The sequence below is a fragment of the Quercus lobata genome, chromosome 4, assembly GCF_001633185.2.
Source record: "Quercus lobata isolate SW786 chromosome 4, ValleyOak3.0 Primary Assembly, whole genome shotgun sequence".
Lineage (NCBI taxonomy): Eukaryota > Viridiplantae > Streptophyta > Magnoliopsida > Fagales > Fagaceae > Quercus > Quercus lobata.
Window position 1 is genome coordinate 4604593 of NC_044907.1, and position 14077 is coordinate 4618669.

General features: G+C 37.5%; 3 protein-coding genes across 4 annotated transcripts; 2 read left to right on the top strand and 1 right to left on the bottom strand.

Annotated features, from left to right (window-relative positions):
* Positions 1-3901: 3901 nt before the first annotated feature.
* On the bottom strand, positions 3902-4783 carry LOC115984430. The gene has a single exon (XM_031107456.1). It carries the CDS (start codon positions 4781-4783, stop codon positions 3902-3904), a length of 882 nt encoding a protein of 293 aa, XP_030963316.1.
* Positions 4784-6810: 2027 nt separating this feature from the next.
* On the top strand, positions 6811-12456 carry LOC115987570 (receptor-like protein 56). 2 transcript variants are annotated; one of them, XM_031111150.1, is made up of 6 exons: positions 6811-7486; positions 7673-7831; positions 9647-9721; positions 9852-9998; positions 10811-10957; positions 11036-12456. In XM_031111150.1, the coding sequence occupies exons 1-6, from the start codon at positions 7105-7107 to the stop codon at positions 11755-11757; spliced, it is 1632 nt and encodes a 543-aa protein (XP_030967010.1). In that variant the 5' UTR covers positions 6811-7104; the 3' UTR covers positions 11758-12456. The 2 variants fall into 2 exon arrangements, with proteins under 2 accessions (XP_030967010.1, XP_030967012.1); XM_031111152.1 differs by lacking the exon at positions 9852-9998.
* LOC115984431 (receptor-like protein 13) lies at positions 12004-13289 on the top strand. Its single transcript, XM_031107457.1, has one exon. It carries the CDS (start codon positions 12004-12006, stop codon positions 13252-13254), a length of 1251 nt encoding a protein of 416 aa, XP_030963317.1. The 3' UTR covers positions 13255-13289.
* The last annotated feature ends 788 nt before the right edge of the window (positions 13290-14077 follow it).

Genomic DNA, 14077 nt, shown 5'->3' on the forward strand with positions numbered 1-14077 from the left:
TTAACCAGCCAAAGGGGCCCTCCCAAACTGAGGATAGTTCAGTGCAGGACCAAAGGGCATGAAAGGAGGTTTCACTCTCCCTATTACAGCCGGGGCAAGTGTCATCAACAAGCACTTTACGCTTTAAAAGATTGGCCTTTGAGGGGAGAGAATCTGAACCCGCTCTCCAGAGCAAAGTCTTGACTCTGTTCGGGACATGAAGACTCCAAATGCCCTTCCAAATTTTCTTGGTAGGGGTTAAATCAGATGGAGAAGGAGAGTCACTCAACTCTTCATCCATAAGGAGTCTGTAAGCCGAACAAACGGTGTATTTGCCACCAGGAGAGAGAGGCCAGAACATCTTATCTTCACAATCACAAATGCTAAGGGGAATGGACTTAATGATGGCTGCCTCATAGGGAAAGAAAATGTTATCAATTGCTTCCTGGAGCCAGCACCGATTCTCTTTATCAATTAGGACAGCCACCTGAGCATCCAAGCCGAGGAAGACACTAGGGGACACCACTTTCTTGTTGAATGGATCGGGGAGCCATCTATCATGGTAGATCCGGATCAAAGCACCATTCCCCACCCTCCATTGCAGCCCTTTACTGATCACGTCCCTGCCTTTTAAGATGCTCTTCCAAGCAAACGAGCCGTTACCCTCTTTAGCATCAAAAATGGAGCCATTAGGGAAGAATTTTTCCTTAAAAAATCTATGAAACAAGGAGGTTTGGTTGTCCGCTAGTCGCCAGACCTGTTTTGCCAGCATGGCAACATTGAATTTCTGGAGCTCTTTAAAACCCAACCCTCCTAAACTTTTTGGCTGGCATAAAGTTTTCCATTTAGACCAATGTATCTTTCTTTGATTCCCCCTTTGACCCCACCAGAAATTTCTAATTAAAGCCTCAATATCGGAGCAGAGAGTGAGGGGGAGTTTGAAGCAGCTCATAGCAAAGGTTGGGATCGCCTGGATCACCGATTTGAGGAGAACTTCCCTACCTGCTTGGGACAGGAGTTGTTCTTTCCAACCTTGAAGTTTAGCTGCTACTTTTTCCTTGATATAAATCAGGCTAGCTTTCTTCTTCTTACCAACCAGCGAGGGGAGGCCGAGATAGCGTTCAAATTGCTTAATCTCCTGCACACCAAGCGAAGATTTGATCTGGTCCATAATGTTAGAAGGGGTAGATTTGCTGAAAAAGAGGCCGGTCTTATTCCGGTTCAGCTTTTGACCGGAAGCCCTTTCATAGCATTCCAAAAGGTCTTGGATTTTTTGGCATTCAACAAGCGAGGCTTTACAAAAAATCACGCTATCGTCCGCGAAGAATAGATGAGTCAATCGAGGGCCCTTTTTGCAGATGGACATACCCCGAATTTGCCTAGCTTCCGCTGCCCTATGGAGCAAAAAATGGAGACCCTCAGAGCACAAAAGAAATAAGTAAGGCGACAAAGGATCCCCTTGACGTAAGCCTCTAGAGGGATGGATCACTTGGGTAGGCTCACCATTAATAAGAACAGAATAAGTGACAGTCGAAATACATTCCATGATCAAATTAACCCACTTGGCATCAAAACCCATTCTCTTCATGATATTTTCTAGGAAAATCCATTCCACACGATCGTAGGCTTTACTCATGTCTAACTTCAAAGCCATAAACCCCGACTTACCCTTTTGATGATGTTTCATGTAATGCAAGGTTTCAAAGGCCATGAGGATGTTGTCAGTAATAACCCTGCCAGCTTGGAAGGCACTCTGGTTTTCAGATATCACATGAGGGAGGATAGCTTTCAGTCTGTTAGCTAGTACCTTAGCAACAATTTTGTATACTACATTACACAGGCTAATCGGCCTAAAATCAGTAATGAATTCAGGGGATTTAACTTTAGGGATCAAGGTAATGTTGGTACAGTTAATTTCCCTAGGGATTTTACAGTTGTTAAGACAATCAAGCACAGCAGCACAGATATCATCGCCAATTAACGACCAAAAGGAATGATAAAATAGAGGAGGCATACCGTCGGGTCCTGGGGCTGTGATGGGCTTCATCTCTTTTATCGCAGCTTCTACTTCTGCTCTGGTGAAGGGCCTAAGGAGGCGAGTATTCATGTCTTCAGAGACAGAGGGTTGAACTGCCTCCAGTATAGCTGAAAAATCTGAAGGTTGGGAAGAAGTGAATAATGAGCGGTAATACTCAAAGGCAATCTCTTTGATCTCGCTGTTCTCCGTGCACCAAGAGTTGATAGAGTTCTTAAGGCCAGAGATTTTATTCCTTCTGCTTCTATGAGAGGCCTTACTATGGAAGAAACTTGTGTTCCGGTCCCCACATTTTAGGAACAGAGCTCTGGACCTCTGCTGCCACATTTTACTTTCTTTGTCTAAAAGGTCGTTGAGGTCAGCTCTTAGGACTTTAACCGCTTCATAATCAAGATAACCCCTGGCAGCATTGAACTCAGCCTTGGAGAGTTGCTTGCCTTTTGAAACAAGTTGCTTCCTAATGCTACCAAAAGAATGCCGGCTCCAATCCAAGAGCTTCTCACCGCAAACTTTGATCTTTGAGGCAATATGCACCATAGAGGCATTCATCGAAGTAGGCCCCCAAGCCAAGTTCACCGTTTTGCTACACCCTTCCTCACTAAGCCACATTTGTTCAAATTTAAAAGGGCGATCAGGATGGGGAGTAATACCTTCCAGCTTGATCAATATGGCTTTGTGGTCGGAGGAATGGGTGCGGAGGTGTTGGACCTTAGTGCCGGGGAAAAGAGAGAACCAAGCGTTGTCCGCCACCGCCCTGTCCAACCTTTCAAGGACCAAACCGCCAACGCGTTTGCCTCGCCAGGTGAATTTATCCCCCACGAAACCGAGGTCCATAAGCCCACAAACGTCCAGAGCGTCTCTGAAGTCCTTCATCATTCCTTCTTGTCTAGCACCCAGCCCAAGCTTCTCATGGGACCAAAGAATCTCATTGAAATCTCCGGCGCACATCCACGGCAAAGGGGATCGCCGGTGGAGATCACGGAGAAGGGACCAAGTCTCGTGTTTCCTGGCCTTGTCGGCAAACCCATAAACGCCTGAGAAACGCCATTGAGTTTCTGATCTTTCCCCAACGGTAGCATCTATGTGGTTCGGCGAACAGGACATCACTTCAATCTTAAGCGATTTTTTCCAGAACAAAGCCAAACAACCAGTCTTACCAGCACTTGGGCTGATCCAACAGTGATCAAACTTCAACTCATTGCATAAACGACGCAGCCTAGCTTCACCTACCCACGTTTCGGCCAAGAACAGGGCAGAGGGGACTTGTGCTTGAGTGACTACCTCGAGCTCTCGGAGTGTGCGCAGGTTCCCAAGCCCACGCACGTTCCAGACAAGCCAGTTCATCTTTTACGGCGGGGCTGGATGTCAGCCACCGCCTCTGGTAAGGAGTTTTCATCCTGTGCAGCGCCGATACGGCCTCTGCGTTTTGGGGGAATGGAGGAATCTAAGAGATCAAGGGAGATGCGTTTACCTAAAGTAACAACCGGGTTTTGATTTTCCTTTAGGTGGGCTGGCCTTTGAATTCTTAACCATTTGCCTTCAGACTGGGTTTTGGACATCGTGATGTCTGTGTCCAGATTCGTTTGATCATTTAGAGGAGTGGGCTCGTTGGGCTGGGCCTGAGAACATACAGCCGCTGGGCCAGATGTTTGGGCTTGGTGTGGCGGGTTAATCTGGTCTTCCACAGGTAAGGCATCTTTTGGGTCCATTGGAGAAGCCTCCGTCCTGTCAAAGCAGTGGATGTCGCTGTCAAGGTCTTGGATTACCTTTTCAAAGTCCCCATGGTTCGAAAATTTCAACGGGGAAACCTCCTCGGAACTAACAAAATATTTTTGGGGCGGAAAATCCGCTGCCTTGACAGCTTCAGATTTTTCCTTATCAGAAATCTCAGAGGTTGTCCTCGGGGGATGTGGAGGAGTTTCGGGGGAGGGTTGTTGTTCTCTTGCCGGAGGGGTGGGTTGTTGAGGTTCGGTGGGGTGGGTTGCTGTGCTCTGTTTTTTCTTCGTAAAGAAACCTTGGACTGAAATAACATTTTTCCTCGAAGAAAAAAAATGGAGGGGCACGTAACCATGACCCGAATTGTTGTTCATCAGGTTTTAGGCTTCCTTCGCTCTCAATCCACTTCTCGCAGTCCCTATCATTATGGGTGAGACAGCCGCACCAATAACAGAGGTTGGGGAGGCGTTCATACTTGAAAGAGACCCAATGCGTCTTCCCATCTTCAAGCGATATGCGACGGCCTCTACAGAGAGGTTTAGATATATCAACCATGACTCTGACCCTTATGAAACTCCCTCCCTCATTATCTGAATCTGTGCTGGGATGAATGATTGTTCCAACTATCTCACAAATCTGCTCTGCAACATCTTTGTTCCTGAACCTTAATGGAATATCATAGACTTGAACCCAAAATGCAACCTTATTAAGCTCAGCGGCATTGATTGGGTTTTCCTTGTCGAAACGAGATAGGACCATAATGTGTTTGTCGAAGCTCCAAGGCTCCAACGAGAGAATACGCTCAACATCTGAGTTGTTTTCAAAAGAAAAAAGGGTCGCATGGTTCCCGATGTTTCTGACTTTGAAACCCGATTTAGATCGCCACAAGGGAGAGAAAGTGTTGGCAATGGCTTCAAGGTTCAGAGGGCGTCTGGTTAGGAATCTAGCGACGATACCAACTTCATTGACAGCTTGCTCGCTTCTAAGGCTTAGTCCGAGGCCCTCATTTTCTGACAGAGATAAAGAACTCCAATGTTTTGTTAAATCTTCCATATCTAGGGGAGGAGATCCAGAACGAAGCTCTCGTGGTGTTTCCCAATCCCCAGGAAAAAACCCAACTAGCCTTGCACTAACGTTGTTAATGCAAGGGACTGACTCTCCTTCCACAGGAAGGGACTACAGTGCCACGGCTTGGCAGAGGTTTACAAAGAAAACCTTGCCAAGACGAGCAACCTTCGATTTCCGGCAGGCAAAAATTTTAAGCCCAAGTGGACGCTACTTTAGTTACCACTTTCATTTTTTTTCTTATACAACGTTTTGCTTTTCTTTTCAGTCTTGTCACATTTTTTTTTTTTTTTTTAAGGAACTTTAGTCCTTTCACTTTGCTTCAATTTATTGCCCTTGACTGACTACTCAATAGCGTCAATACTCAGTACTCACTGCTCAGTTTCACATGAGGGTGACTATCTTTGAATTACAAATTCATTTGAAATTTTGAATCCAGTGGTGTACACAGTTTCGCTTGTAAAGAAATAAATAAAAGATACAGAATGCTAAATGCAGTACTTACTGAGATAGAGAACTCACACAGTCAACAATTGTGGCTGTCTCACACGGTCACTGCACTCCTGCGAAACACAGTCACTGCACTCCTGCGACACACAGTCACTGCACTCCTGCCTCACACTCAACCACAATAGTCAACAATTTTGGCTTTGGATTTCTCTTTTTTCTTTCATTGGTCAGGATTGCGTGGAAAAAAGTAGTGAAAAAGGCAGTAAAAAAGTAGCGAAAGGGTTTGAAACACAGGCAATAAGTTTTTGACGAACACACAGGCAATAAGTTAAATATTATAAGGAACTTTAGTTCCTTAAACTCGAGTTTTATTTGTAAACTAAAATTACATTATTAAATATTTCTTAAATAGTGGTAAAATATTAATAATTTCAAAAAATAGTAATATTTGATTATATTTGCCCTCAAATAATGGATGTACTTTTTGCTTTTGGAAAAAAAGTACAAACTATGATCTGAGAAAGTTGCATGTGTAGTGGGTGTAGCTTTCCTGCTTGTTGAAGGGATTAGATAAAAGGGAAATTAAGAGAGAAAGGAAAACGTTGGTGCGTATTAGATAGGGAAAAAGAAGTTAGAAATGAAAAAGTGTCCGAAAGTTTATCAATCAATAATATTGGGTTTGTTTGGATTGAACTTATTGTTGCTAAAACTAAAAATTGAAAACTAAAAACTAAAAACACTGTATCAAAATAATTTTTAAATATGTGAATAGTATCGTGTGACCTATTTTTAATATAAAAATTGAGATTTGTGGGTCTCATAAACAGTACATAAAACCCACTAATAGTATCATAGCAAACAAATATGTGGACATTGAAAGTGGTGTGGGTCCCGTGCACATAGCAGACAAATATATGGACGTTGAAAGTGGTGTGGGTCCTGTATACTGTGCACAGGACCCACTGGTAACTATGTTCACGAGCTTCTGGGTAAAAAAAAAAAAAAAATCAAAAACACAAACACAAACGCAGGATTCATCTCAATCCAAACCGCACCAATGTCTAGAAAACCAAAAAATATAGTCTAAAAGAGGCTAGTACCAAAAGTTGTTTGAATTTGGTCAGAGAAATATTTCAAGATTATTTCAAAATTATGGTTAATTTTATATTTTATATATATACACACATATTTAAAAGTCTTTATTATAATTATAATTTTATTTGTCTCACATAATATATTTTAATAATCATAATTATACATAGATTTTTTTTTCCTAAATAAGATACACCAGTTGTTAGAATGTTAAATAGAAAATAAATAAAATAGAAAAAAATTTTAAAATTTAAGGCTAAAGCCTACAATACACGGCTGTGTCGGTAGACAAAAGACAAAGTTTTGAAGAGTTGAAAACGTTTATTCAAAATTTTGAACTTTATCAGAGAGTTATTCACAACTTTGTATGGGACCACACCATACAGGCCGTCCGGACGAACAACAATGAATTGGCTCGTAAAAACAAATTCTTTCTTTCGCTTTATTTTCAGTATCATATAAAATAAATTACCTTCTGGCACCCTTTTTTATTTAGAAAAAATCATCCTCGTAGCTGGGTGGAAAGACACCATGATGCAAACTGTGAAGACTTAGTCCAAGTCATGTGAAATAATGGATGTAACTTTTTGCTTTTGGAAAAAGCACAAGATATGGTCTGAGAAAGTTGAATGTGTAGTGGGTATATATAGGAGAATGGTGGTAGTGTTATTTCAACTCAAAACCTATTTTGCTTTGAAGTATAAATCAGAGTTGAGCAAAAACTTTGTCAGTCTTATTGTTATAGAAAATCAGAAAAAGAAAAAGTAATGGAGTTGCTGGGACGTTATTGGTGGTGGCCGGTGGTGTTAGTTTTGGTTCATTTTGGTATGAATGGTTGCTTTGGTTGCTGGGAGCAAGAGAGAATTGCTCTCTTGGAACTTAAAGCTTCCATTGTCAACTACACCGATGAATATCATTTTCCTCACTGGGACTCAGCCGACAAAGAGAGTGATTGCTGTGAGTGGGAAAAAGTCAAGTGCGACATCACTACTAGCCGTGTAATCAAACTTGCTCTTAATAGTATGATTTATTGGAGTGGAGAAAGTGGGGGAGGTTGGTACTTTAATGCCTCTCTGTATCTTCCATTTGAAGAGCTCCAGTACCTCGATTTGAGTTCAAATTCCATTCCTGGATGGATCCCAAATGAAGGTGCTAAGTTTATATCTTAAAAAAAGTAAAAGTAGGTAGTATTTGTCAATATTTTACTTTTTTTCTATTACCTCTTTGTTTTTTTTAATGGACGTGAAAAAAATTAGTTGCATGTTAGAATCATTTTATACTGTTTTGTGGGAATATATAGTTGCCGACATGCAAATTGAAGCATCTAAATTGCAGGTTTTGAAAGATTCTTTACGTTGGGCAAGCTGGAAGTGCTTCACTTGGGTTATAATAGTTTTAATAACAGCATTTTACAATCCTTTAGTGGTACTATTGCTTCGCTCAAGGAACTACATTTGAATTCCAACAGTTTGAATGGATCAATCCACATCCAAGGTAAAATTATCATTAATTAATTTGCAAATGAAGATTAGAAGAGTGTTTCATGCTTATTGAGAAAGTAATATTTTTTTATTTCCCTCCTATATCAATCATTGAGATTTATACAACTAAATTTCACCTTTTTTTTTTTCCGTTAGTTCTTTTAAATGTTTATCTATGGAACTGTAGTTCCTTTAAGAAAAACTAAATTGCTGGATATTTATATTATTGGGAAATGTTAGTGGGCACTTTCACCTAATTAAAAATTAGTATAAATGAATGAAGTGACTGAAAATATTACTTAAATGACAAGTGAAATTCAAAAAATTAGTTTTATTGACTCTACATCTTAAAAAGTTGGTAAAAAATTTGACATAAATTAAAATGATTTGATATAAAGTTATTTCTTAGATTACCCTATATTGATAGACATTTTCTTTAAAATATATGTTTGTGTATATATATATATATATATATATTGTTAGATGTCTTAAGACTCCGTAACAATTAATTATTAATAAATTTAAGATAGATAGTATGACAATATGTGGACAGTTTGACCGACAGGCCTAAGGTGCCGGATTTTACTATTTTAGGCACGGGTCTGAAAGTCCGTGTTCAAGTCCCATTGTGAAGTTTTGCATAGCCTGTTATATTTATTTATTAGACATATTTAAATTCCCGTTTAATAGGGTTATTATACCCTATTAAATGCGAAGATTCAAATGATTGAATTCCGTGCTTATTTATTGCCGTGATTCCCAAGAGGTGTATGGAAATGTCATGGATGATTGGATGCTTAGGTAACAATCTCAGATAATGTGAAAAAAAAGTGTGACTTGGCATTCCAAATGAAGAAAAAGAATAGGTAACAATAAGTTAGTAATAAAGTTTGGAACTTTGCTTTTTGGTAAGTGATAAAATTTGGAACCTAGCATGTCATAAATTATAAAAATCATTCTAATAACCCATGAGAGCTCTTGAAGTTGAAACACTGACCAAATTTAGGGGGAAAATAGGTAAAAATGACAAACTATTATATGATGACATAAAAAAAAAAAAAAAAAAAAAACAGACACACACACACATTCACATGCCCTTTTTATTTTGGGTAAATAAGGATAACAAAAACAAGCCCAGTGGGTCAAGTTATAGGCCATTCCATTGATGGATATGGGGCAAAAGGAAAAACAGATACATCATCAAATATAGAAAAATTAGACCAAAATATTAGCAGTCATTCAATGATATAATATAATGTTAGTCAATGATGACTCTTTTTTTAAGCTGACTAGAACAATTAGACTAAAATATTAGCAGTCATTCAATTATATAATATAATGTTAGTCAATGATGACTCTTTTTTTTTTTAAGCTGACTAATTAAGTATCATTAAACAAAAATAAAACGACAACAAAAAGTCATTTGATCCAAAGTCCAAACTATCTTCATCCTCTAAGAGAACAGAATGGATGAATGAGATAGTTCAAGAGGAATAATTCTAGAGATATAACCAATCACACATTTAATTTTACAATTTACTAAGTTGTGTCACTATGAATGATGAATATTTTCTACTTTATGCGACTCACTACTTCATACAGCCCACTCAAACTCACACAAGTCAACAAATTATGAAATTGGGTGTGGGAGTGATTGTGTACAAGAAGTCTAAACAGTATGTACAAGAATTTAACAACTAGAAATGAACATCACAATCCTTGTTAACAAAATGAATTTAAGATTCTCAAATTGAAATTCAACCGTTAATCTAGACAAATTGAACTACTAAAATATACAATCTTTTAATTAATTTATTTTATCATGTAGACTTCAAAGCATTTAACAACTTGGAGGAGCTCTACTTGGGTGGAAATCATATCAATGACTTCGTGAAAACGGAAGGTATGAGTATGACAGGTTGTCAAATACATGTTCACGAATTAAAATAAAATCCTTATTTTACATGGTATGCCGTATGCCTAATGAAACTACAACATTATTTATTTATGAAATATTTTATTTTTCCCTATAGATTCAAACAGCTTAAGTAAGTTGCAAGTCCTAGATTTGAGTCACAACAATTTTAATGCACAAATTCTTGAGTCAGTAGTTGCCTTCCCATCGTTGAAGATATTAAACATTGGATACAACAATTTGGAAGGATCGTATACTACTAAAGGTAAGTTATACAATTCTTAGACTCTTATATACACAGTAAGATAATCATTACTAGCATAATTTTAGAAAACCATAACCTATTATAAACTTTTTATAAATATTTTTCATTAAATTTCTTTTAAAAAAAATGAAACTAAACTTGTGTTCCTTAACATTTTAACATTATAAAATAAATTTCTTATTACATTTTCCAATCCTTTATTATTCTCGAAAATAATTTTGCATCTCTTGCAATTCTAGTTATAATGATTTGGAATCACTTGTTAAAATTCCATAGTCTTCGAAAGAACATAGAGATCTTTTCTAACTCAATAAGTTTATGCACATTGTTCAAGACTAATGGAACTCGAAAAATGATTGTCATGTTTACTTTACCACTTTCTCAAGAAAATAACAAAAGCAGAAGTTTCAGACATTGAAAGTTTATTTCATGCTTTTGAAAACCATATTGTACGGATTTTGGATTTTAGAACAAAAAGGAACGAGTAAAAAGTCGTTATAGAAGCATTTACTTTTAAATCTGTTGACATTCTTGTTATAAAATTCCACCTAAATAGGAAAAATGTCTTTTACTATGGACAAATTATTCAGTTTTCACTCCTCTCACTGATGATGTTGATGATAAAAACAAAGTGGACATTTCTAATTCTTTCTTGGATTTGTTAAACCAAAATCTGTATATATTGCTTTTATTTAAACTTTACATATAGCATGCCACATATCTTGCTAACAGTAGTAACTATTTCATAGCATACCATATTACTAATTTTTTTTTTACAATTTCCATGTCTAAAAATTTTATTATTATTTTAGAGTTAGGTGCACTAAACAACCTAGAGCAGCTGTACTTGGATGGTTCATCAATTGATAACAGCTTCCTTCACAAAGTTGGAGTTATGAATTCTCTTGAAGTATTGTCAGTGCGAAACTGTAATCTCAACGGTAGCTTACCTGCACAAGGTAGGTTGCTTTCACAATGATATTTACTTAGGAAAGCTACAATACTAGAATCTAATCGATACTAATCTCATTTTACAGGCTGGTGTGAACTTAGGAAGCTCCAAGAGATAGACCTCAGCTACAATAATTTTGAAGGGATACTACCTTCATGTATGGCAAACTTGACATCACTTCGAGTATTGGATCTCTCTAACAATCACTTCACCGGGAACATTGTCCACTCCCCACTACCAAGTTTGACATCACTTGAGCACCTCTCTCTGTCAAATAACGACTTCTTGATCCCAGCCACAATGTCCACCTTTTCTAACCTCTCAAAACTTAAGGACTTATTAGGTGATAACAATAAAATTGCATTTGAACCTGACTCTCATACTTGGATTCCAACCTTCCAATTACAGTTTTTGAGTCTTTCTAACGGACACAATGTCAATGGCACAACTCCTAGATTTCTTCATTACCAATATGAGTTGGTAGTGATTGATCTCTCTCACAATAATTTGTTCGGAAAGTTTCCCACTTGGTTGCTAGAAATCAGTACAAAATTGGAGTCCCTTTTCTTAAATAATAACTCTTTCACGGGGCCTTTCATGCTGCCATATGACATTTGTCACAACATTAGGAACCTAGATATTTCAGATAATCACTTACAGGGTCCAATCCCCATAAATTTTGGTTTAATTTTTCCAAGTTTAGAATATTTAAACATGTCTAAAAATGCATTTCAAGGTAGTATACCTTCTTCTTTTGGGAAATTGGTTTTCTTACAATTTCTAGACTTGTCTGAGAATCATTTATAAGGAACAATACCAATGCATTTCGGAATGGGCTGCCACAACTTATATTTTCTCAAATTGTCATATAATAACTTCAGTGGCCAAATATTTCCCACCCATTTCAATCTGACTAATTTAAGATCTTTACAGTTGGATAACAATCACTTTTCGGGAATGTTCCCAAATAGCATCTCAATATTAAATTATATTTTCACAATTGATTTTAGTAATAACCATTTTTCAGGCATGCTTCCAACGTGGTTGGGGAACATGTCTGGTTTAAATGAACTTGTTATGGCCAAAAATCAACTTGAAGGTCCTATTCCAGTCGAGTGGTGCAAAATTGTTAAGCTTTCATTTCTTGACCTTTCCGAGAACAATCTATCCGGCTCTATTCCATCTTGCTTCAATTCATCATATATTAGATCAGTTTATCTGAATAAAAATTGGTTGAGCGGTCCAATTCCATGTGCGTTCAAAAACAACTCTAATCTAGTTACATTAAATCTTCGAGATAACTTCCTAATTGGAAACATTCCTGATTGGATCGGCAACCTCTCATCCTTGAGCATTCTTCTTTTGAGAGAGAATCATTTAGAAGGTAGGATTCCAAATCAATTATGCCTTTTGCAAAACTTAAACTTGTTGGATCTTTCCTACAATAAATTTTCAGGTACAATACCACATTGCTTGAGTAACATTACTTTAGTGGCATCCTCCGAAAAGCCTATTTTTGGAGGTTTCTGGGCAGGGCTTTCTAGTTACCAAATTAGAATGCCATACTTGAAGACAAAATCAACAAATATGAAAGACTGGAATCCTACGGGTGATTTTATGATAGATGTCAGTGAGACAGATGAAGCAGAGTTCACAACAAAGAATAGAATTGACTCCTATCATGGAGACATTCTCAACTATATGGTTGGAATTGACCTCTCATGCAACAAGTTAGTAGGTGAAATCCCACCTCAACTTGGAATGATGAGCACCATCCGGGCAATGAACTTATCACACAACAGTCTAACTGGACCAATCCCTACAACATTCTCAAACTTGAAGCTGATGGAGAGTTTGGATCTTTCCTATAACAATTTAAGTGGTAAAATTCCACCTGAATTGACTGAAATTACCTATCTAGAAGTCTTCAGTGTGGCACATAATAACTTATCAGGTACAACACCAGAAAGAAAAAATCAATTCGGGACTTTTGATGAAAGTAGTTATGAGGGTAACCCTCTTTTGTGTGGACCTCCATTACATGATTGCACCAAAATTGGACCTCCTTCTACAATGCTAGTGGATCATGATGGGGAAGATGGGGGTAGTTTCATTGACATGGCTGTCTTCTACATAAGCTTTGTGGTGGTTTACATAACAGTGTTGTTGGGACTTGTTGCAGTTCTCTACATAAATCCTTACTGGCGTAGGGCGTGGTTTAACTTCATTGAGGTGTGCGTTGACAATTGCTACTGTTTTGTTGTGGTTCATTACCGTAAGTTGTTCAATTTCAGGCTTGCATAGCCTTGCATTTTAATGGTTACATGTATGTGTGTCTCTTCCTTATGGATTTTGAATCTAAAGTTTGAACTTTGAATAAATATATCAGTTATGTAAATTTTGAATTTGGCTGTTGTTCTAACTACAAAGATAGTGCATTTTAATTTTAGACCCCTTTAAAAACATTATATTTAACCAATTTTAAATCCAAGTTAATAATTAGATCTATTTTGGAAGATTTAGGCTAAACACATAATCATTAATATTATTATGCAAGTGTGGAAATTTAAAAGATACAAGATATGATAATCTAGGAAACCAATAGAACACAATAGTTTCAAAGGAAAAACTTGGGGGAACATTACCTTATAAATACGATTGAGGTGAACAATTTCACTATAGGATAGATATGTACAGTCAAAATAACCTCATTCTTTGTAAATCTAACTATAGTTACCAAACTAAGCTTTGAATTTCACAGATGTCTCTAAGAGTGATTTGCTGCAACATGAACCTCTAGCCCACATACTTCAATGCCCCTTAGAAGATTTGAATCCAATGCACTTGATGTTTGGAGATCAATAACTTGAATCCACTGATTTAAAGAGTATGTGAGTGATCATCGATAGAGACTTATTATATCACACATTATTCTCAATAGAGAGCAGGATGCAAGTGGCATGCCAAAATAAAATCATTTATCACACAAAATTTTTTATAAGTGAACATAATAAAATTTGGCATGTCTAGCTCACCAACCTTTCTTCTTCAAAACTACCTTCTGACTGGGCTGTGTGCCAGAGCAAACCTAAATATCAGAAATTAGTTAGATCATGATACTATAGAG